The sequence below is a fragment of the Miscanthus floridulus genome, chromosome 2 (genome assembly GCF_019320115.1).
Source record: "Miscanthus floridulus cultivar M001 chromosome 2, ASM1932011v1, whole genome shotgun sequence".
Lineage (NCBI taxonomy): Eukaryota > Viridiplantae > Streptophyta > Magnoliopsida > Poales > Poaceae > Miscanthus > Miscanthus floridulus.
The window spans coordinates 101158176-101177595 of record NC_089581.1 but is presented as its reverse complement, the minus strand read 5'-3'; the positions used below and the strand labels follow the sequence as shown (position 1 = coordinate 101177595).

The 19420-nt window shown below is 48.6% G+C and overlaps 5 protein-coding genes across 6 annotated transcripts; 1 reads left to right on the top strand and 4 right to left on the bottom strand.

Moving 5' to 3' along the window:
• The first annotated feature begins 1408 nt into the window (after window positions 1-1408).
• Window positions 1409-3489, top strand: LOC136527237 (uncharacterized). The gene is made up of 2 exons (XM_066519886.1): window positions 1409-1615; window positions 1890-3489. Exon 2 carries the CDS (start codon window positions 1932-1934, stop codon window positions 3282-3284), a length of 1353 nt encoding a protein of 450 aa, XP_066375983.1. The 5' UTR covers window positions 1409-1615; window positions 1890-1931; the 3' UTR covers window positions 3285-3489.
• A 302-nt stretch (window positions 3490-3791) lies between these two features.
• On the bottom strand, window positions 3792-4877 carry LOC136527253 (uncharacterized). Its single transcript, XM_066519907.1, has one exon. It carries the CDS (start codon window positions 4439-4441, stop codon window positions 3953-3955), a length of 489 nt encoding a protein of 162 aa, XP_066376004.1. The 5' UTR covers window positions 4442-4877; the 3' UTR covers window positions 3792-3952.
• A 244-nt stretch (window positions 4878-5121) lies between these two features.
• Window positions 5122-8078, bottom strand: LOC136527246 (ADP-ribosylation factor-like). Its single transcript, XM_066519898.1, has 6 exons — window positions 7769-8078; window positions 6971-7061; window positions 6713-6828; window positions 6235-6294; window positions 6076-6141; window positions 5122-5577 (listed from the first exon to the last, which is right to left on the bottom strand). Exons 1-6 carry the CDS (start codon window positions 7823-7825, stop codon window positions 5383-5385), a joined length of 585 nt encoding a protein of 194 aa, XP_066375995.1. The 5' UTR covers window positions 7826-8078; the 3' UTR covers window positions 5122-5382.
• A 2288-nt stretch (window positions 8079-10366) lies between these two features.
• On the bottom strand, window positions 10367-13598 carry LOC136527219 (protein NRT1/ PTR FAMILY 8.3-like). 2 transcript variants are annotated; one of them, XM_066519853.1, is made up of 4 exons: window positions 13360-13598; window positions 12451-12601; window positions 12147-12364; window positions 10367-12024 (listed from the first exon to the last, which is right to left on the bottom strand). In XM_066519853.1, the coding sequence occupies exons 1-4, from the start codon at window positions 13456-13458 to the stop codon at window positions 10642-10644; spliced, it is 1851 nt and encodes a 616-aa protein (XP_066375950.1). In that variant the 5' UTR covers window positions 13459-13598; the 3' UTR covers window positions 10367-10641. The 2 variants fall into 2 exon arrangements, with proteins under 2 accessions (XP_066375950.1, XP_066375959.1); XM_066519862.1 differs by lacking the exon at window positions 13360-13598 and adding an exon at window positions 12709-13295.
• A 1366-nt stretch (window positions 13599-14964) lies between these two features.
• Window positions 14965-18931, bottom strand: LOC136527229 (protein NRT1/ PTR FAMILY 8.3-like). The gene is made up of 5 exons (XM_066519873.1): window positions 18491-18931; window positions 18100-18163; window positions 17609-17826; window positions 16966-17522; window positions 14965-15972 (listed from the first exon to the last, which is right to left on the bottom strand). Exons 1-5 carry the CDS (start codon window positions 18554-18556, stop codon window positions 15171-15173), a joined length of 1707 nt encoding a protein of 568 aa, XP_066375970.1. The 5' UTR covers window positions 18557-18931; the 3' UTR covers window positions 14965-15170.
• Between the last annotated feature and the right edge of the window lie 489 nt (window positions 18932-19420).

Below are 19420 nucleotides of genomic sequence, written 5' to 3'. Positions count from 1 at the left end.
CCGGCTGACTTGGCCTGGGAGCACGAGCCGTTGTCGTCGTCTCACGAGACGACGACCTTGCCTCGATCCTAGCTTGCGAGGGGGGCTTTTGCAAAATACACGAGATACAGACGGGTCTCGACGACGCGCTGTACATGCCCTAATAGTCCAGTGATTCTGCACACGTCATCGTCGTGATGTTCCTTGGAGAATAGGATTGGGTAGTTTCTCACCGAGAACTGAACCAAGCCAAATTGAAAGGTCGTTTTTTTCATGTTTCGGCTTCGGTCTTTGTTTTCTAGAAGGTCGGTGTTCGGCTATGGCTTCAGTTTTGTACTCGAACGGAACTGAGCAGCCAAACAACCGAAGATCGTGGTCGCGAACATAAAACAAGCAACCCACCTAAGCCAGTCAGCCCGATAATCGTGGTCGCTGGTCGCAGCATAAGCCCACTACCCTAGTAACATCTCCTCACGCCCCTCCCCCGTCCCCGTTCCTGTCTCCTAGTTCCAACTCCAATCGGTGCCTGCACTCCGTCGTCCATCCCGCGCCCCAAATCCAAACCCTAGCTTCAGGGCGGGTGGCAGCGCGGCAGTGGTTCGAGCAGCATCATGGCCTTGCCGGCAGCGCCTGGTGGCGGCGCAGCGAGCCAACAACGGCGCGAGGAGCGTCGCGCTTCTCCAGTGAAAGGACAGCTTAGTTTTATTAGTTTAAACCGAAAAAACAAAACCGAACCTATCGGTTCTCTGTTCTGAAATTAACCGATTATGAGAAAATGTCAGTTTAAACTGAATGGCCAGTCCTGCCGGAGAAGATAGTGCTACTATAAAGTTAAACCACATGATGCATGTTATTAATGTGTAATCAGAACTTGAATTTTATTTTTTATTTGAATTTTTTCATACATGTCTCAATGGTTAAGCAATACATTGCTGCTGAGGAAATGTTATTTCATTTGCGCAATGGGTTGCGTACGAAGCATATTTTTTTCGAGCTAAAACAATTTTTAATGATTTTTTAATAATAAATTAGATTTTAGTATTTTTAAATACATATTTATTCTAAAAAAATATTTTTATAATTATTGATAAATTTTAATTGATCTTTCTAAACTATCACAAAAGTTCGATTCACATTTCTCGTGAATCGTGACTAAAGTGGCACCACATAGAACGGCTGATCAGCGAAAATACCTTAGGAAAATAAATCAGATAATTTTAAAATTTAGACAAGTCTAAAAATCTGTTTTTTTAATTGTGGTTGGGGGATAAATTGGATTTGTGCAGTAGGTTTTTTTTTTTATCAGGGATTTGTGCAGTAGTTGAGGGAGGCTGGGCCTGGTCGCGTTATATTGGGACGCAAAGGATGGGCTTGAAGCCCTAGGCAAGTTTTTGCCCAGCTAATTTGGTTTGTTATTACCTGCTGGGTCTCGATCGGTCGCCGCCTCACCGGACTCCGGTCCTCTCCGTGTGGCCGTGGGAAGGGGAAGGGAACCAAACGAGGACGGAGGCGGACGCCTAACGCCTAACGCCTTCCCTCTTCCGCCGAGCGGCTGCTCCATCCTTTTCCTTCCTCGTCTCCGCCTTCATCAACCAACGGATTGCCGCCGACTCCGACCATCGTAGACTGTCCCCCGGTTCGTTCCTCGATCCCCTTTTCTTCTATTGCTCCTCGATTCAAAAAAAAAAAAAAAAATCTAGTCTAGTATCCCCAATTTCCAAACCCTAATCCCCCCGCATCCCTCCTCCTCGATCACCCCATAGAACAGAGAAGGCAGATGGATGTAGGATACGTATACGCGCAGAAGATTACACACCCTGCGTTATTTCCTTTTTAGGCTTGGATTGGACGTTTGGTGTTCACCTCACCTCATCTCAGCTCTAACGAATCTTTGTTTTCCTCCTCTCTAGGTCTTTCTCCAACGATATCAGCGGATCGATCGATTCGATTCCATGGCCGGCTGGACCAATTCCACCGGCACCGGCAGCGGAGGCGGTCGAGGATCAGGAGGAAGAGGCTTCACGAACCACCTTTATGCTAATAATTCCATTGACATGATCCATGGAGGTACCGCCGCCGCCGCCGCCGGCGGCGGCGGCGGCGGAGGTAGCGGCAGGTTCATAGGAGGTCGGTCAAGGGGGAGGCCGCCCCAGCAGCCTCACTATCGCTACCGCCGTGTCGATGCCGTTCATCGTGACTCCCCGCCCGCCTCCCTATCTGACCAGCAAGCGGCACCCTCCACTTCCAGCCGCCACGCCCGGCTAACTCATCCCATCTCAACCGCGGACAAGTCTTCCGCCTCTAGAACCGCGGCTCCTCCAAGCACCAGGGAGCCCGATGACAAGACTATCCGCAATGCCGCCAACTTCGAGTGCAACGTCTGCTTTGACATGGCCGCTGACCCTGTGGTCACCAAGTGCGGCCATCTCTTCTGCTGGGAGTGCCTCTATCAGTGGCTCCATGTCCACTCTCACCACCATGAGTGCCCTGTCTGCAAGGGCCAGGTAGCCGATGATGCTATCATACCCATCTATGGGCGTGGTGGCTCCGCGGCCTCTGTGGACATTGCGCCACCAAGGCCCACTGGAGCCAGAGTAGAGAGCTCCAGGCAGCAGCAGCAGCAGACTTCCCCCCATCCCACGCTGTTTGATTTCCCAAGCATTATGAACTTGAGAATGAGAACTACCTCATTCAGAGACGCTGTCTTGAGCATCATGTCTCCCAGCATTGAAGACACGGAGATGGACAATTCTGATGCCATGACCTATTTTGACGACGGTGAATTCTACCCAGAGGTCAATGAATTTGACATGGAGGTGGATAGATATGGTGACCCCGATGATGAGGTTTATGAATATTACTACCATTTTGGAGGTGTTCCGTTGTTTGGGTCTGCTGGGACTGAGGCCAGCAATCCCAGCTCTTCACAGGCACATTCTGATATGATCAGTATTAGAGACAACACTGTTGGCACTACCACTGGTGGTTATCATCATCAAGAGTTTGGCTACTCTGGCGCGAGACCTAATAATAATAGGGGACGGCGTGGTCGTCGTAACCGCACAAGGGTGTCAGCAGATCACTTTTTGAGCACTGATGAAATGGTGATGGCGTTGCCGATGCCGGGTAGGAGTGGTTTTATCCATAATAATAATGGCAGCAGTTCTAATGTTAGTGCAGGCGCTGCCTTTCGGCCTAATGGTGGCTGGACTGAGAGAAGAGGAAGAAGCAACAGGAACTCGAATTCAGGTGGTGGAAGAGGAGGGATGCAGGATCGCAGGAGACAGAGGACACACTACATCTGATAGTGATGTTGGGACATGCTTGGCGATAGCATTGATGAGATAAACAAACTTGTTAATCTGTCATCTTCCTTTTTTTCTTTGTTTCTGTCTTAATCCTTTTGTAGTCCGTGGCTATGCGCGCCTTGTTAAACATGTTGTTCATCTTTTCTCTCCTTTTAACCCTGATGAAATGCTCTGCTTGGTTAATGTTACTACTTTTTAGTACCATCATCTATATCTGTTAAAGACATTAGACTCATAAACTGTGGCATTGGACTAGCTGCAGAACTTAGGCCATCTTGTTTAGTTGTTTAACTACGCTGTGCAGGCAAAATTTTGTTGCTGGCGGCAGTGCTGAAACTGTCTAAGCAATTGCATCAAGAAGCATGACTGCATGAGTATTCAATTGTTTGTCGTACAATGTTTGGAACCAAGAAACAGTTGATTTCTCTTGCACGCATGTCATAGTCAATTCAGAAGTTTGGAGGAACCAAGTTATATAAAAATCGCAAACATTGGAATGATTGGTTTGTTTCGGTGCCCGATTACCAGCTCTTAATCGTCGCACAAATACATTACAGAGGATCAGTTATAACGGCATACATTTGATAATATAGATAGATATACTCTTGGCAACAAATAAGCCTGACAGAGCTGAAATACAGATGCAGCTCCTACCCTGTTCTAGACTAGTTGTCGTCTCCGTAGGCGAGGAACCGGTAGCGCTCCTCGTACGGGCCGTCGAAGTAGAGGTCGGCCTCGAACCAGCGCGGGTACCTGACCAGATCCCCGGCCACGAAGTGCATGTAGTCGTCGCCGTGGACGGCGCCGGCGGGGATGACCTTCACCTCCCCGGACACGACGTACACGAGCTGGTCCACCTGCCAGTCCCACGGCATCCGGCACCGGCCGCCCGTGCGCCACGACGACCACGTCTCCATGACCCGCAGCGCCTCCACCCGCGCCCGCGCTACCTCGCCGCGCTCCACGCGCACCTTGTACACGTCCTCCAGGGGACGCCCCAGCAGCGCGCCGCCGCCGCCTGCTGGAGCTGCTGCCTCCGCCGCTCGTATTCTTACTCCTCTTCGGCTACTGCTGCTAGGAAGACAAGGAGGAGGCCTGTGCGCCGCGGGGAGCACGAGACAGAACCCACCGGTGCTGGCGGCGGCGGGCCTCATCGCGCGCGAGGCCCCTATCCTTTCCTCTTCTCCGGCTTGGGCTTTGGGTTGGGTTTTGGCTCTCTGGAGAAGCGAGGAGGGACGGGGCAGGCAGGTGCCTTATCCTGTATCCTCCGCACTGCTCTGTTCCTTGACAGCCCGTCGCGCGACTGCGCTAAGCGAATGTGGCTCGGACGATGCGTTCGCGATTTTCGATCGTGCAGTTCATTTTCTTCGCATTTCAGTTGCACGTGGTCATCCAACGCGGGTCGAATGCAGACCATTCGGCGGGATTTGTTCGCGTTCTCCGCTGAAAAGTCGACGCTGAACCAAACAGGCAGGCCCTATGCAAGGATTGACGGTTACATGAGATTCAGTTGGACAATAGAGCCATCATGCTACTAGGCTTACATGGGCAAACGCTACCCCTCCAACAAAATTACACTAGCACTTTGCATTCCTGTCTCCAATCAAATGACAGAGATTTCAGTAAACCGTTTCATCAGATCACACCAGACCAGACGAGTAGCTCTCTTGCACTTAATTAGTGCATGGTCATGTCACCGCTCAGGAGTCAGGACTTAGCAGGCGGCGGCGCACGTATGGGATTCCATTTCTTCAGTTTCAGACGACGAAACCACAGGAGAGCCATGTCATCAGTGGCAGTATTTACAGTCACTTCCACACACACAGGCGCGATGGATGACGATGCCTGCTTTCGAGTAGCAGACGAGTACGATAACACCACCGTCCCTTACATCATCACCACGGAACCGGCGACTGTAACTCTGCCTACCTAGCCTTGCCAGATGCACCACCCAGTTCATAGCAGGTACAGCCAACACCAATTGGGGAAACACAAAAGAAGAAAACAAAGTGTGCAAAGCCTAAATCGCAAGATGATCCTTCAATGGGCGTATCACGAGGATCAAATCATCTGTTCGTCCTGTTACACGTGGTTTTCAGGATGCCGATGATGATGCTGAGGTTATCCGTCCAGAAGCACGCATTTCGTCCAGAGTGGTCGCTAGCCAGTCCAACCCTTCATACAGGCCATCGCCTTTCAAAGCGCAGGTGCCCTGGATGTGCCAGATGCGGTTCGTCAGGTCATACAGCCCAAGACCCTCACACACTTCCATCGGAGTCATTGCTCCCCTCTGCATTAGCATGCATGTTACCAAAGTGAACATTAGTATGTAAAAAAAAGGGAGACAGGCAATTTATCTGACACAAAAGTACAACTAAATTTGAGCTTGGTTAGTGCAGTACAAACATCTAATGCTATCACACAATATGCCAACAATACAGAACACATAACGCCTGCAGAATTACGTTTATGTTAAACCAACATATTGACATATTCTGTCGACAATGGAACAGAACTGCTTATACACAACTAAAAGATGGAGCAGCTATTTCCAGTACAGGCATTGGAATGCCGGCAGACTTAGGCAAGAAATTAATTTGCAAGTTTATATTTATGAATGAAACATATTCGTTAACGTTATATATGAACAAAAAATAATCAGACTCAACCAGACAGAATCATAAAGCCAGAACTGAAAAAAAACAAGAAGTCCAGGAATCACAAATCACCTACTAAAATGAATCATAATATAAAATAAATGCTCCAGATAAAACATAGCTGAACATACCATGTCTTGCTTGTTAGCAAACACCAACAGCACACTGTTAAGCATAAAAGGGTCATTGATTATAGCCTGCAATAGATTTAAGATTTCAAAAACAAGTTAGAGTAGATATTACAGAATCTCAGTGCACAAAGGCACCCATTAGTAAAAGGAAATAAAAACCTGAAATTCTGCCCTGGCTCTCCCAATTCTCTCTCTATCCAGTGAATCAACCACGTAAATCTGCAAGTTCAGCAAATAATGAGGAGCATCTTACATTTCAAGAAAGCAGTGTTTACAACAAATCAATGTAAATAAATTAAGGTTGAGCTATAGCATAATAAATGAAGATCTTGAGCTAGGATATACGTATATCAGCAGCTACGAAGAATGAACTACTTCCTACAATAATATTATGCTTTCTGGTATCTATATGTGCTAAGTTATAAAGAGTAGTAAAAGATGCCTCAAGCATCCACAAAGAAGTCAGTGGACCTATATGCTTGGGAGTGGTATTGGTCTACCGGAGTTGCACTCTGAGCTACGAATATTAAATCCAAATGGGCACAACTAAGTGGAAGAAACATTACAGCACAAACACTTCTATGTAGAATTTCTACTTTGAATAGAATGTATGCTGAAATGAGAGTAAAATAATGACCAGAGCATCGGTGTTGTTGAAGTAGTGCCTCCACAAGGGCCTGAGCTTCTCCTGGCCACCAACATCCCACACAGTGAATACTACATTCTTGTACTGAACCTTCTCAACATTGAAACCTACAACGTGATAAAGTGCATGCTATCACTAAACATACGAATGAACGAACATGGCAGATGCAGAGTTGGACAAAACTGTAATTAGCAATGGTTGAAACCAAAAGTTATGAAATGCACAAGCAGACAGCTGGTACAATTGTACCTATGGTAGGGACAGTGGAGAGAACTTCACCAATGTGAAGCTTATAGAGTATGGTGGTTTTCCCAGCTGCATCCAACCCAAGCATCACCACCTGAGGGCAAAAAATACGAGAGGCCATTCTATTGGAGGCATGTTCAGCTTAAAAAGGATATTGGTACTAATCTCCGATGATACAAAATATTAGAGGCATGTCGTTAAGAAGACATGATACATGCTTGAAACACAGTATGCCCTGCACTTGAATTGGCATGGTGCTGTACACACTATGCAAACACCTAATCTGGAAAACGAGTGAAGTAATAATCCATCAATATATCATTTGACCCAGGTACAATTTGATCTGGCGTATGAAAGATCCAGCACGCTGTGGCTGGCAACACATCATTCTACTCTCCTAGGATGACTGGCAGCTCGACGCAGAGATTTATTGCCGGTATAAATGATCCACTACTAATAGAATGCAAGAAATCAAATATATAACCGTCAGGAACAAGAAAAATTAGCACAGGACACTATAGCTGTGTATGGCTGGCCAGCATCATGACTCATTATTTCCTTGCCCTTGGATGTTAGTGATTGGTAGCCAAAACAGTGCTGGCAGATTGTTGGCGGAACAAATGATTCACTACCTATTCAGTAGTAACTGAAATCAATGCTAGGAGACATGGAGATAACAGTGCGACAAGACCACCGCCGCCCTTGTGAACGGATCGGTGTATCGAGGAGCCCGAATCATTGCAGTCTCCTGTCGAGATGGGAAGGGAGCGAGGGGAAACAGGAGGGGAGGAGATAGCGTACCCGCATCTCCTTGTTGCCGAAGAAGGCATCGAAGAGCTTTCGGAAGGCCTGCCCCATCTCCTGACCTTGCCCCTCGATCCAACCGGATCTGGGAGGCCGCAGCGGGCAGGGAGGTCACGAGACAGGCGGCGCAGGCGGAGGCGGGGAGGGCGGCACCTCGGATGGAAGGTTCTAGAAGGTCGGAGGGCGGGCGGGCTAGGTTTTGGAGGAAGGATCGAAGGATCGGCAGCAAGACGACGAGAGGTAGGGTGCGGTGCGGCCGTGGAAGCCAGGAGGAGAGGACGGACTCGCACTGGCCTCACCTGCCCAGACCCCAGAGTGGCGTCGTCCACTGGATGCGATGCGATGCCGGGTCGATCGATCTGGGCCGTCCAATCTGTGTTTGGCAAGCTTTCGCTCAACTTCTTGCCAACTTTAAAGTTCGTTGGTCCTGCATGATTGATGAACGAAGATTGCAATTGTAAATGGAATAATTTTTGCGTAGGAGTGATTTATTAAATGAGTGAAATACACTCTATATTCCTAAACTATTCCCTTGTTGTCATATGGATCCATGCATTTTGAAAGTGATCATTTAAGTCCTTGAACTTTTTACGAGGTTCATTTCGTAGTTGTCGGTATCCCAATCCGTACTCTAGAATATTATGATATTATGATCCTGTTAATTCAAAACAATATCGAATTTTGGATCCCAGATTTTTTAGTATCCTGATTCTATATAAAGGTTCTATATGATTTTGTATAAACTTTCATACTATTCTGATACTATAATTCTATGCAATAATCAATATACATGACTTCTTAGATGATTCATCCGTGAAAAAATACTATTTAAAGTTAAACGGTGTTGAAAATAATGCCAAGAATTGTGCTTAAATGTAAAAAAGTCAGTAAATAAATCAAAATCAATATTATAGGCTTAAATATTCACAACATATGCACATGAGCACATCTTGTGATTAGTTCAAGTAGTTGCTACATTCTAGCTTTGCTACTAGACTTGGATGGGAGCGCTTATGCTTTTGGCTTGCTTGCTAGTTAGGCATAGTGCTTGTTAGAGTCATCTTGTTATCTAACTAATTTGGCTAGTGTTGTGACTTAATGGAATTTTTAATAGACTGTTTAGGCCCGGTTCGTTTCGCTGAAATTTGGCTTATATTGATGCTTTGTGTAAAAATAGTGTGAGAGAAAAACATTGTTCGTTCGTTGAAAAGTACGGCTAAAGTAGTACAGCAGAACAGAGCGGCCTCCCCTACTCCCTTCTAGCCATCAACCGGTCCTTTCTATATGTAGTCTCGATGTTGGTGCAGTTGATCCCCAGCTGCGCACACCCCACGAGTGCAAGAACATAGCCTCTACAAGATGCTCCAGTGTACGAGCAACCATAGCAAGGTTGTTGTGGCTCTCACAAAGCCCTTGTCCATTGGCTACGTCGTCGAGGCGCTCACCACGTCCGCAAGCGGGTCTAGCCGAGCCTCGTTTGCACACGTGGCGGCGTCCAGAGTCCAGACCTAGTTCCTATAGCTGGATAGCACTCTCATCTATGTTTAAGGACCTCAATGTGCATTTTGAAAGTTTAGAGACCTGGATGACACTTTCAATCAAGTTTAAGGTCCATCAATCTATTTCACCCGACAATTTAGCACATATTATTATAGAGGTTTGAACCTCTCGCGAAGTAATTAGTAAGTTTAAGGAATAATGGGGTGTTTGGTTCTTTAGTCGCTCCTAAAATTCATATCACATCGAATGTTTAGATACTAATAAAGAGCATTACATGTAGATTAATTACAAAACCAATTACATAGATGGAGGCTAATTTGCGAGACGATTTTTAAGCATAATTAATCTATCATTAGTACATGTTACTGTAGTACCACGTTATCAAATCATGGACTAATTAGGCTTAAAAGATTCGTCTCATAAATTAGTCGCAAGTTGTGTAATTAGTCTATATTTAATACTCCATACATATGTGTAAACATTCGATGTGACAGAAATTTTAGGAGCACCTGTAGAAAGCAAACAGGGCCTAAGTATTTTAGGAGTTGATGGGTTTAGGTGACATTCGCTGACAAGTTTAAGATATGTTTTACTTGCTTATAAATTGCAGTTGCACGCTAACAAATCTAGGCAGATCATCGTCACCAACCTTAGATCGACCGATCACAGATCACATGAACGCTTTTGCTTTCCTGCTAACCTAAGCGGTCCTATTTGTGGATGTAAATTGCAGTTGCACGCAAGCGCAACGGCCCTGCTTGATTTTTTTCTGCCGCGGTAGCACTGCTGCTGCTAATAAGATCACAAACACAGCATGTCAGCACAGCTGGCCTAAGCAGTGTCATGTCCTTGTACAAATGACGACGACTCTACTGCTAGCGTGGTTAAGGTTTATTTAACTGTAATGTAAGGTGTGGAAAAGTTTGTGAAAAAATAGTTGTAAGCTATGTATGTGAAAAAAACTACAATTTGTTCAGTTAAAATAACTATAAAATCTACCCCTCTCTGTTTACCTTGAAACAACTACAAAACATCTTTCTATTTCTACAAATTAAAAAAACAAGAAAGCATAAAGCCGAAATCAAAGATCTAAAATGCTATGAAATTAGCGGCTTCTGAAGAAGCAGCTTCTGATTTTATCCATTTGATTGGGGTTCTATTTTTAGCGACAAATGCACTTTACAGAAGCTGAACTAAACGCAATCTAATAACAGGTTGATACGAAAGAAATGTTAACCGGGGAGCATCCATGTTTCTGCTAGTGTAGGTGTATAGTGTAGTGTATCCTACTCGACCATATCATTCACTCACTGTCTCGTTCACTGTGTAGTAAGCTGATCAAGCTGCACTCGATCGATGTGCCCAATTAATCATTCGTCGCTGCTGCTGGAACGCATCGGCTCCACGGCCGCGGCGACCTGCTTAGGCGTGTACCGGGCGGCGAGCACCATGTAGAGCAGCAGGTTGGCGACGCTGATGATGGTCCAGAGCCAGAAGTAGTAGTCCAGGTGGCCGGCGTTGAGGTCCGGCGCCAGCCACCCGGGTCGCTTCGTCACGGCCGCCACCAGCGTCACCACCAGCGAGTTGACGTAGAACCCCAGCGACAGCGCCAAGAAGGAGAAGGCCGAGCAGATGCTGCGCATCGCGGCGGGGGCCTCCCCGTAGAAGAACTCCAGCTGCGCGATCCCGCAGAAGACGTCGGAGCCCGCCACCAGCACGAACTGCGGCACCTGCCACGCGATGCTCATCGGCCCACTCCCGCCGTGGATGGCCCGGAGCCGGCGCCTCTCGACGAGCGCGGCCGTCCCCAGGGCCAGCACCACCAGGAACCGCCCCACGCCCATGCGCTGCAGCTGCGTCAGCCCGCCGGGGCGCCCCGTCAGCCACCGCGCCGCCGGGATGATGGCGGCGTCGTGCAGCACCACCCACAGGAGCATGAACACCACCTCCACGGACACCAGCGACGCCACGGGCACCTTGAACCGCCCGCCCAGCCGCGTGTCCATGGCCATCCCCTGCTGGATGAAGGTGGTGGTCATCTGCCCCAGCGACGCCGCGTACAGCACGCACGTCACCCAGATGGGCAGCATCCGCACCAGGATCTTGACGCCCTCCACCTCGCTCACCGTGCACAGAGACCATTCGCCCTCCTGCGCCTTGTCGACGATCGCGGCAGCCTTGTCAAGGCACCGCAGGCCCTTGGTGCGCGCCAGCCGCTGCTGCTCGCCGTCGCCGTTGGCGTCATCTTCGTGCAGCAGCACCGCAGCGCCGTCGTCCCTTTCCATCCTCACGTTGCGCTTCCTGAAGGCGGCGACGAGCACCCTGATGATGTCCTTGAGCGGGCTGCCCGTCGGCATCTGCACCCTGTAGCAGGGCGTGCCCGCCACGAAGGCGAGCGCGGCCACGAAGAAGCAGGCCGTGCCGATGCCGAAGCCGAGCGCCCACGACACGTTCTGCTCCAGCCACGACACGAGCGTGCCGGCGACGAAGATGCCCAGGTTGATGGCGGCGAAGAACCAGCTGAAGAAGGCCTGCTTCCGCTCCGGCCGGTCGGCGTCGTCGTCGTACTGCTCGGCCCCGAAGGGGAGCAGCGCGGACTTGACCCCTCCCGTGCCGATGGAGGTGAGGTAGAGCGCGGCGAAGAAGACGGAGAACTGCGTCTTGGTCGCCGGCGCGCAGGGCTCCCCCATCTGGCACGCCGTGGCGGGCCGCAGCGACGGGATCGCGGCGGACACGGTGAGGAGCAACAGCCCCTGCCATTCGGCAACAATTGATTGCATTCAGAGTTTCAGACATTCAATATTTCAGTGAGCGAGTGTCACTGTGTCAGGCAGGCATTCCTGAATCGCACAATAAATTACTTGTACCCACTCACCACGAGGTAGAAGACGATGGAGGCGAGGATGGTCCTGTACTTGCCCCAGTAGCTGTCGGCGAGGAAGGCGCCGATGACGGGGACGATGAAGGTGGTGCCGTTCCAGGTGTCGACATGGGCGGCGTTGAAGGCGGTGCTCCCGTGCAGCACCGTGGCCAGGTACACCACCAGGTTGAGCGCCACGCCCGAGAAGGCGATGCTCTCCAGCAGCTCGAAGACTGGCCGGATGGGATCAGGAAAAAAAAAAATCACCAGCAGCTCCCCTCCGGAACCGAAGGCCATGGATCGGGATCAGATTCCTTACCTAGGACTATTACCGGGCCCTTCCAGGTGAAGCGCTTCCTCGCCGCCCCCGACGCGTCGCCGCCGGATTCCATGGACGAAACCGCCTGCTGCTGCTGCTGGTGGTGGCGGCGGCCATTGGAGCCGCCAGGGGGAGGGGGAGACATGCCGCTCTGCGGGGACAGGAACGAGAATGAGAACGATTGTCTCAGGCAGCTGCTCTGCTCCTAGTAGAAACTTATAAACGAGATGCAATGCTGGCCACAGACGCGACACGCACGGACTAGAGCAGGCTGCACCCAGGTCCAGGAAGATGACGACCAGATCGCCGCTGGCTGCGGAGCAGCGGCAGTCAATGAGGAGGAATACGGATCATGGATGGATGATATCTCGATTCTTCATCTTCATTTAAATATAGTAGGCAGCTCAGCACCGAGGAGTCAAAGGAAAGTACGGATCGGATAGCGTGCGGTGCGTCATCGTCGCCGTCTCGATCGCTATCCCTACTTATTCGCATTGCCTTGCGTGATCTCATCTCATTCTCATCAGGGTCGGAGGCCCGGAGCAGAGTGAGAGACAGCGCACGCACGCGCAAGACGAGAAGGGAAGGAAGGAGAAAACCAGGCGGAAAAAAAGGACGTCGAAATTGGAAGCCTGACAGCGGCGGCGGCGGCGGCGGTTGCAACATTTGGCTAGGATCTCTCTTCTCACTCGCCCACTCTCGTCTCATCTCATCTGCCAACCACCATCCAGCTAGGAGCGCAGATGGATCCAACCAGGCGTGCATGCAAGGACTGGTGGCAATAATCAAGGCAACAAATTAACCAACCAAGGCAACTAGTAACTGGATTGATGGGTGGCCATCAAATTGCCAGCCAGAGTAGAACAGCAAGGAGGAGGAGAATGGTATGAGTAGTCAGTCAGTCAGTACCTGCGTCTCCGGAAGCAGGGGGCCGCCGACCCCGGTCTCGGCCGCACCCGCGCCCACACGGCTCCTCCTGCCGCCACCGCTACCGCTACCGCCGCCCATGGGACTGAAATGGTAGTTGTGGGAGCCCCAGCAACCCCAGCACCAGCACCAGCACACGCGGCGGAAGGATACGGCGCGACCTCTCTTATACAAAATCTTGGAGACGCGTCGACGTCAGGGTCAGCTTCCCTCTCTCCTCGGCTATCCTTTCCCCAGATGGCTCACGGCTCCCTTAAAAGTGACTCAAGGGGAGGGGGGGCAAGATAGCTAGCTCATCAGCTGAAAGAAAGGTAAAAAAGAAGAATATGAACAAGTGACCATCCATCTATCGATCGGTCCATCTCCTCCTTTGCAAGCAGAGTACGTGGCTAGGTACAGCGCAACCAACGGCAGTTGAAGCTCCTGCCCCTCTCAAAACAAGCGGGGAAGGAAATGAAAATGAGATCGTCTCACAGCACACAGTCCGCAATTCCCTCCTTTGAATATCACTCACTGCCACCGGGGGGCGGGGAAGGCAGGCAGGCAGGCACACAGAACACATTCAGTTGAGGCCTTGGCGATTTTTTTTGGAAAACGGTACTGTAGCACTTTAGTTGTTATTTGATAATTAGTGCCTAATCATAGTCTAATTAGGCTTAAAAGATTCGTCTCGTGAATTTCGTCTAAACTGTGTAATTAATTTTATTTTTTATTTATATTTAATGCTTCATACATGCGTTCAAAAATTCGATGTGACGAGGAATCTTGAAAAAAATTTGCAAAATTTTGGAAACTAAACGGGCACCGAGAACTACTCGTAGTATAAGACTGCCATCTCTCTCCCGTCAGCAGCTCGCAGAATAGAACTATCATCTGAAAAACCGGCTGGGCTGGCACTGGCAGCTGGCAAGTAAGCAGCCCAGGCCGAACGACCTCACGTTGTCAGTCACAACTGCTGCCTGGCCTACTACTCCTCTACTAGATCTCTTCTCGAAAAGGGATTAAAGAAAGATCCGAGCCTTCAGTTGCTTAAACAAATCCGGCTGTGGGGTGTCAATGTGACTTCATTGAACTCGTAAATACACAGCAATATAGTTTATATATATCTATATAAACACCGTTACAGGCAGCCAGCCATCCACTGTGCCGTGGCGGCCACCAAGTCAATGCTGACCACAGAGCTGTGTGCAGCTCCTCAGGTCAACTGGAACCAATCGCCCAACTTGCCTCGGGCGCGCATGGTGTTTGGGCAAAACAAAGGCTGAACCAGATGAAAGCCTGCAACTTGTGCACAAACAATGCCTAAGCCCTTGAATTGAAGATGAAGCAACAGCAGGGGAAAAAACACTTTGCCCAAAAAAGTCCAGCTCATTCAACTAACGAAAAGATAGATGAACACCACGGGCTGGACAAGTAAAGCAACAAATAAAGTAATGCTCACTCCTTTTCTATCAGTCAGGGGGCATGACATCTCAATCTCAATTGCCCAGTTCCATCAGATTAAACAGAGCAAAGGAAGTTGCAAAGTTACATCAGCCAAAGAAACACCCAATCGCCTGGTACCAACACAACATCCCAATCTGCATATTATGCAAACAAATTCTCTTCCTTTTTCTATGAAAATTATTTATACGAATCGTAAGACAAGACAGTACGATGAATCATCCTAGTAGGCTAGTGCAGAGGACCATGCATTCAAATGAACAGCAAAAGTCTTGGTTCCTGAGTAGTATACACTGCAAAATACAGTAGGATACATGCAGTAATTGAACACATACAGAGAGTCTGGAACCTTACTGAAGGACAACCTTCTTGACCGTATAACGCCTTGCAAATGCCGTGTACACGACATAGTTCACCACACTGATCCCCGTCCACAGCCAGAAGTAGTAGTCCAGGTGGCCGTCATTGAGGTCAGCGGGGAGCCAGCCCTGGCCACCCCAGGCCGTGGTCACGGCCGCCACCAATGAGACCACCAGCGTGTTCACGTAGTACGCCAGCGACATGGCCAGGAACTGGAACGCCGAGCACAGGCTGCGCATCGATGCAGGCGCCTCGGCATAGAAGAACTCCAGCTGGGCGATGCCACAGAACACGTCAGAGCAGGCCAGGATCACGAACTGCGGGAGCTGCCACCCGATGCTCAAGTTATGCCCGGCCTTCACGCTGCGCAGTCTCCAAGTCTCCACCAGTGCTGCTGCTGCTAGAGATGGGATTGCCAGCAACCGCCCGACGCCCATACGCTGAAGCAGCGTCAGTCCCATCGGGTTCCCGGTGTACCTCCTGGCTACCGGGATGACGATGCTGTCCTGGAACACAACCCAGACAAGCATGAAGATCACCTCAGCAGAGTTCATAGAGGCAGCGGGCACGGAGAAGGATCCGATCTTAGTGTTCATCGCGTTCCCCTGCTGAACGAAAGTAGTAGCAGTCTGGCTCATTGCAGCCGAATAGAAGACACAGGTGAACCATATTGGAAGCATCCGGATCAGAATCTTCACTTCCTCCACCTGGGTTACTGTACATAGTAGCCATGTGCGATGTCTGTCCTTCGTCTCTTGGTCCTCTACAACCACAGCAGCCTTATCTAAGCACCTGAATGGATGAGTTCAGATATGTTTAGCAGAATTCCAAACAAAGGATTACAGAAAGTACATCAATCAATTTACAAAATAGAGTCCATAACATGGCGCTAAACAAAATCTTATCTTAAACAGGAAAATGCCTTAATCGATCAAGAAAATGTGTACTTCTAGGATGAGAAAGGAATAGGCCTTATCCAACAAAAGATGACAAAAAATATGTCCATCACAGTTAGGAGAGAGTATTTAATATGACAAAGAAATGTCCACCAAAGTTAGGAGAGAGACATTAATCCAATCCCATATGCAAACAGGGCTACATTGTATCTTTAATTGAGTTGCCTGGGTATTATCTTTCTCCAACAGGCCCATCTATATAAGAGTTCATCTTTTCAGAACATATAACAGTTTTATCAGCTACCTTTCTTCACATGATTTTGAAGCTATTTCCAGTACAGTGAAGCAAACTTTTGAGATTCAGAAAAGTCTTTTGTTCTCAACTCAAGGTACATTTAGGAGTTGATTCGAAAAAAAAGATGAGTAGCATGGGTACCCCACCCCCCTCCCCACAAAAAAAAAACACCAGACCCAGTTATTTCAAACATAACAGTTCATAAGATACCTTTTGTTCATGGGATTTCAAAGCTATATGCAGTACGGTGTAAACTTTCAGGTCTAGGACTCTAGGGTCCACATCTAGAATAGTCATTTTATTGCTCAAATCACATAATTCAGAGGTGCATTTCAGAGTTGTTGCCTTTTTTCAATAATTTTGTATTTATTTTTGGCCAAGACATGCTTTCTTTCATCATACAAAGTTTCAGTCCTGCATAATTGCAGGTTCTGGTGAGCAGTAGCGAGATTAGACCCTGTCTATCTTTCAAATGCCTCTTTACTCTTTGTAGGTATAGGTAATGAAGCAATTAAACTAAAGTGTAAATTTAAGTCAACTTTCCCTGCTATGTTAGCTCTGAAGTCCATTGTTGGGACAAAGTGATAAATATACCTGAATTCGTCAGTGTGCTCTATTTTGTTTGGCACTATGCTGCTTGATTCAGTGTCGTCCCCTTCAAACAACAGTGTGCAATCAGCAGGAAGCGCCACTCTTCTCTTCTTAAAAGAGGCAACAAACACCATTACTATACTCTTGAGTGGGCTCCCAGTTGGAAGTTGAACCCTGTAAAACGGTGTTCCAACTAAAAAGGCAACTGCGGCGATAACAAGGCATATCGAGGAGATGCCAAATCCAAGAGACCAAGCAACATTCTGCTGTATCCAGACAAGAACAGTGCCGGAGATGAACACTCCGAGGTTGATAGCCATGAAGAACCAACTGAAGAACAATTGTTTGCTTTTACTCTCTTCGAGGTTTGCATCATTGTATTGATCCGCTCCGAGGGGAAGTAAAGCTGATTTGACGCCGCCCGTACCAATGGAAATGAGGTACAATGAACCAAAGAGAACAAAATACTGAAACCCTGTTGCAGGAGGGCAAGAACCGCCTTCACATGATGCAGGCCGTAGGGATGGTATGACAGCAGAGGCAGTAATTATGAGCAAGCCCTATTTGCAGACAATTGTTATGAACATAAGAAGGGGCACATAGCGGAAGAGGATTAGTACTGTATGAAGATGGTGCCTGAACTTACAACGACGTAGAATATTATAGAAATAGCTGCAGTCTTGTACTTTCCCCAGTATGTATCAGCAAGAAAGGCTCCAAGGACCGGTGTAAGAAACGTGGCACCATTCCACGCATCAACGGTTGCTGCATTGGAGGCAGTGGTTCCATGGAGGACGGTTCCAAGATATACGACCAAGTTGAGTGCTATACCAGAGTAAGCAATGCTCTCCAAGAATTCGAAGCCTGGGATCACGAAGCAGCAGGAGCGGTTAGACAAACAGCTTGTGGTAGATAATGGCCCTGTTAGCTTGTCTTACGAGCCATACTATTTCAGCGAAGGAACAATGTTTTTCTCTCACAACAAATCAGCGAACAGCCGGCCATGACTTTTTCAGCGAAACGAACGGGCCCAATATTTATGATAGTGAACTGAACATAATGCAAGGACATGACAGGCATGTGAGTACACTGTTTAGTGCATAACATATGGTTGTGTTAAGATGAGATGAGACATACCCAAAATAATGGCTGGGGCCTTCCAGCTGAAGGGCTTGTTATAGTGCTGATTCGCTGAGGAAACCTGCAGGGAGAAAAAGAAATCACCATGTTGTGGGACTGAAACGAGGAAACAAAGCATGCAGAGTATTGGTGAAAGAAAACAACAAGTCGTGTTTGTTTTTTCTTTCTTTCTTTCTGAACCAATGAACCAGACATAACAATATCAAGAAGAGTAAATATCAGCAAGCATGGTTTCGGAGTTTCGGACACTACAAATTAAGCCGGGGTAGGTGAACAAACACATGTACTCCAGTGAAGAAGCAGAGCAGCGGTAGAACTGTAGCAAGGATGAATCGGACCGGGAGACGCGAAAAAGGAGGAGCGCGGAGGGGATTGGGGATTCGGTTACCTGCGTCTGGCTGGGAAGGTGATGCGGCAGCAGGGGAGACCGGGTATCTCCGGTCTCCGCGTCCATCGCGGCGGCCGGCGGCGCCTGAGCGAGCTTACCTCCCTCTTCTCCTCTTCTTCCACGGAGAAGGGAGGTTGCTACTCCAGGAGTAGGTCCAAGCAAGGGCAGAAGAAGGGAAGGAGGCCAAGCACGGATGGAGCCCCAACTATAATAATTAATAATTGGCCTCGCCGAGCACAAGCGTGACCTCCAGCACTCTAGTTCTTCCACCGAACCCGACCAGTCGATTGCCCGCGGGCAGGAACCAGGATACGGGGTGAATCGGAAGACGAATTAGTCGTCTACCTCACCCACACCCACCCCATGTGGAAGAACTGTGGAAGAGGAGGAACAGGCTCTGCAGAAGGCTGAGAGGCTGACAAAATGGGACATCGCACCTCCGCCGGCTGGTCTCATCGGTTGGTATGGGTATCGTTGCTGGTTCGTGAAGAAGTACTGCTGGCTGATTTGTGTGAGAGAAAAATACTGTTCTGACTGAAAATTTATGATCGTTTACGACAAGTCACAGCCAAACGATCGTTTACGACAAGCCACAGCTCGGTAAAGTTGTAGCTTGAGCTTCGTAGGCGACGATGAAATATGTGCGGTTGAGAACGGGATTCGCTAGCTAGTGTATCGAATGGCTTGGAAATCAAATTCGACGCGAATCCGATCGTATTTTGGTTGAAATTCCTAAGTCGAAAAACGGATCGACGAAGCAAAGTTCGATAATTTTTGTAGAACAATCGGATTAGGTAGTGATATGGTTTTAGGGTTTCCTCTAGTAGCTTGATATACCAGCTAGAGCGTAAAATAGGTGGTGTAGTTACTGGATCATCGAGTTGGTTTTTGTAGCAACTTTAAAATGCGTGCAAGGCACGTTCCCGATCG

Coding starts and splice junctions, on each gene's coding strand:
- LOC136527219 (XM_066519853.1), bottom strand. CDS start 13,458: ATGGGCGGCGGTAGCGGTAGCGGTGGCGGCAGGAGGAGCCGTGTGGGC. Junction 12,602..13,359: donor CCCTGCTTCCGGAGACGCAG/GTACTGACTGAC, acceptor CTGTCCCCGCAG/AGCGGCATGTCTCCCCCTCC. Junction 12,025..12,146: donor CCATCGTCTTCTACCTCGTG/GTGAGTGGGTAC, acceptor GCCGAATGGCAG/GGGCTGTTGCTCCTCACCGT.
- LOC136527237 (XM_066519886.1), top strand. CDS start 1,932: ATGGCCGGCTGGACCAATTCCACCGGCACCGGCAGCGGAGGCGGTCGA.
- LOC136527229 (XM_066519873.1), bottom strand. CDS start 18,556: ATGGACGCGGAGACCGGAGATACCCGGTCTCCCCTGCTGCCGCATCAC. Junction 18,164..18,490: donor ACCTTCCCAGCCAGACGCAG/GTAACCGAATCC, acceptor TTCTCCCTGCAG/GTTTCCTCAGCGAATCAGCA. Junction 17,827..18,099: donor GGCCCCAGCCATTATTTTGG/GTATGTCTCATC, acceptor TCGTGATCCCAG/GCTTCGAATTCTTGGAGAGC.
- LOC136527253 (XM_066519907.1), bottom strand. CDS start 4,441: ATGAGGCCCGCCGCCGCCAGCACCGGTGGGTTCTGTCTCGTGCTCCCC.
- LOC136527246 (XM_066519898.1), bottom strand. CDS start 7,825: ATGGGGCAGGCCTTCCGAAAGCTCTTCGATGCCTTCTTCGGCAACAAG. Junction 6,295..6,712: donor TCAACAACACCGATGCTCTG/GTCATTATTTTA, acceptor CTGAACTTGCAG/ATTTACGTGGTTGATTCACT. Junction 5,578..6,075: donor TTGCTAACAAGCAAGACATG/GTATGTTCAGCT, acceptor ATGCTAATGCAG/AGGGGAGCAATGACTCCGAT.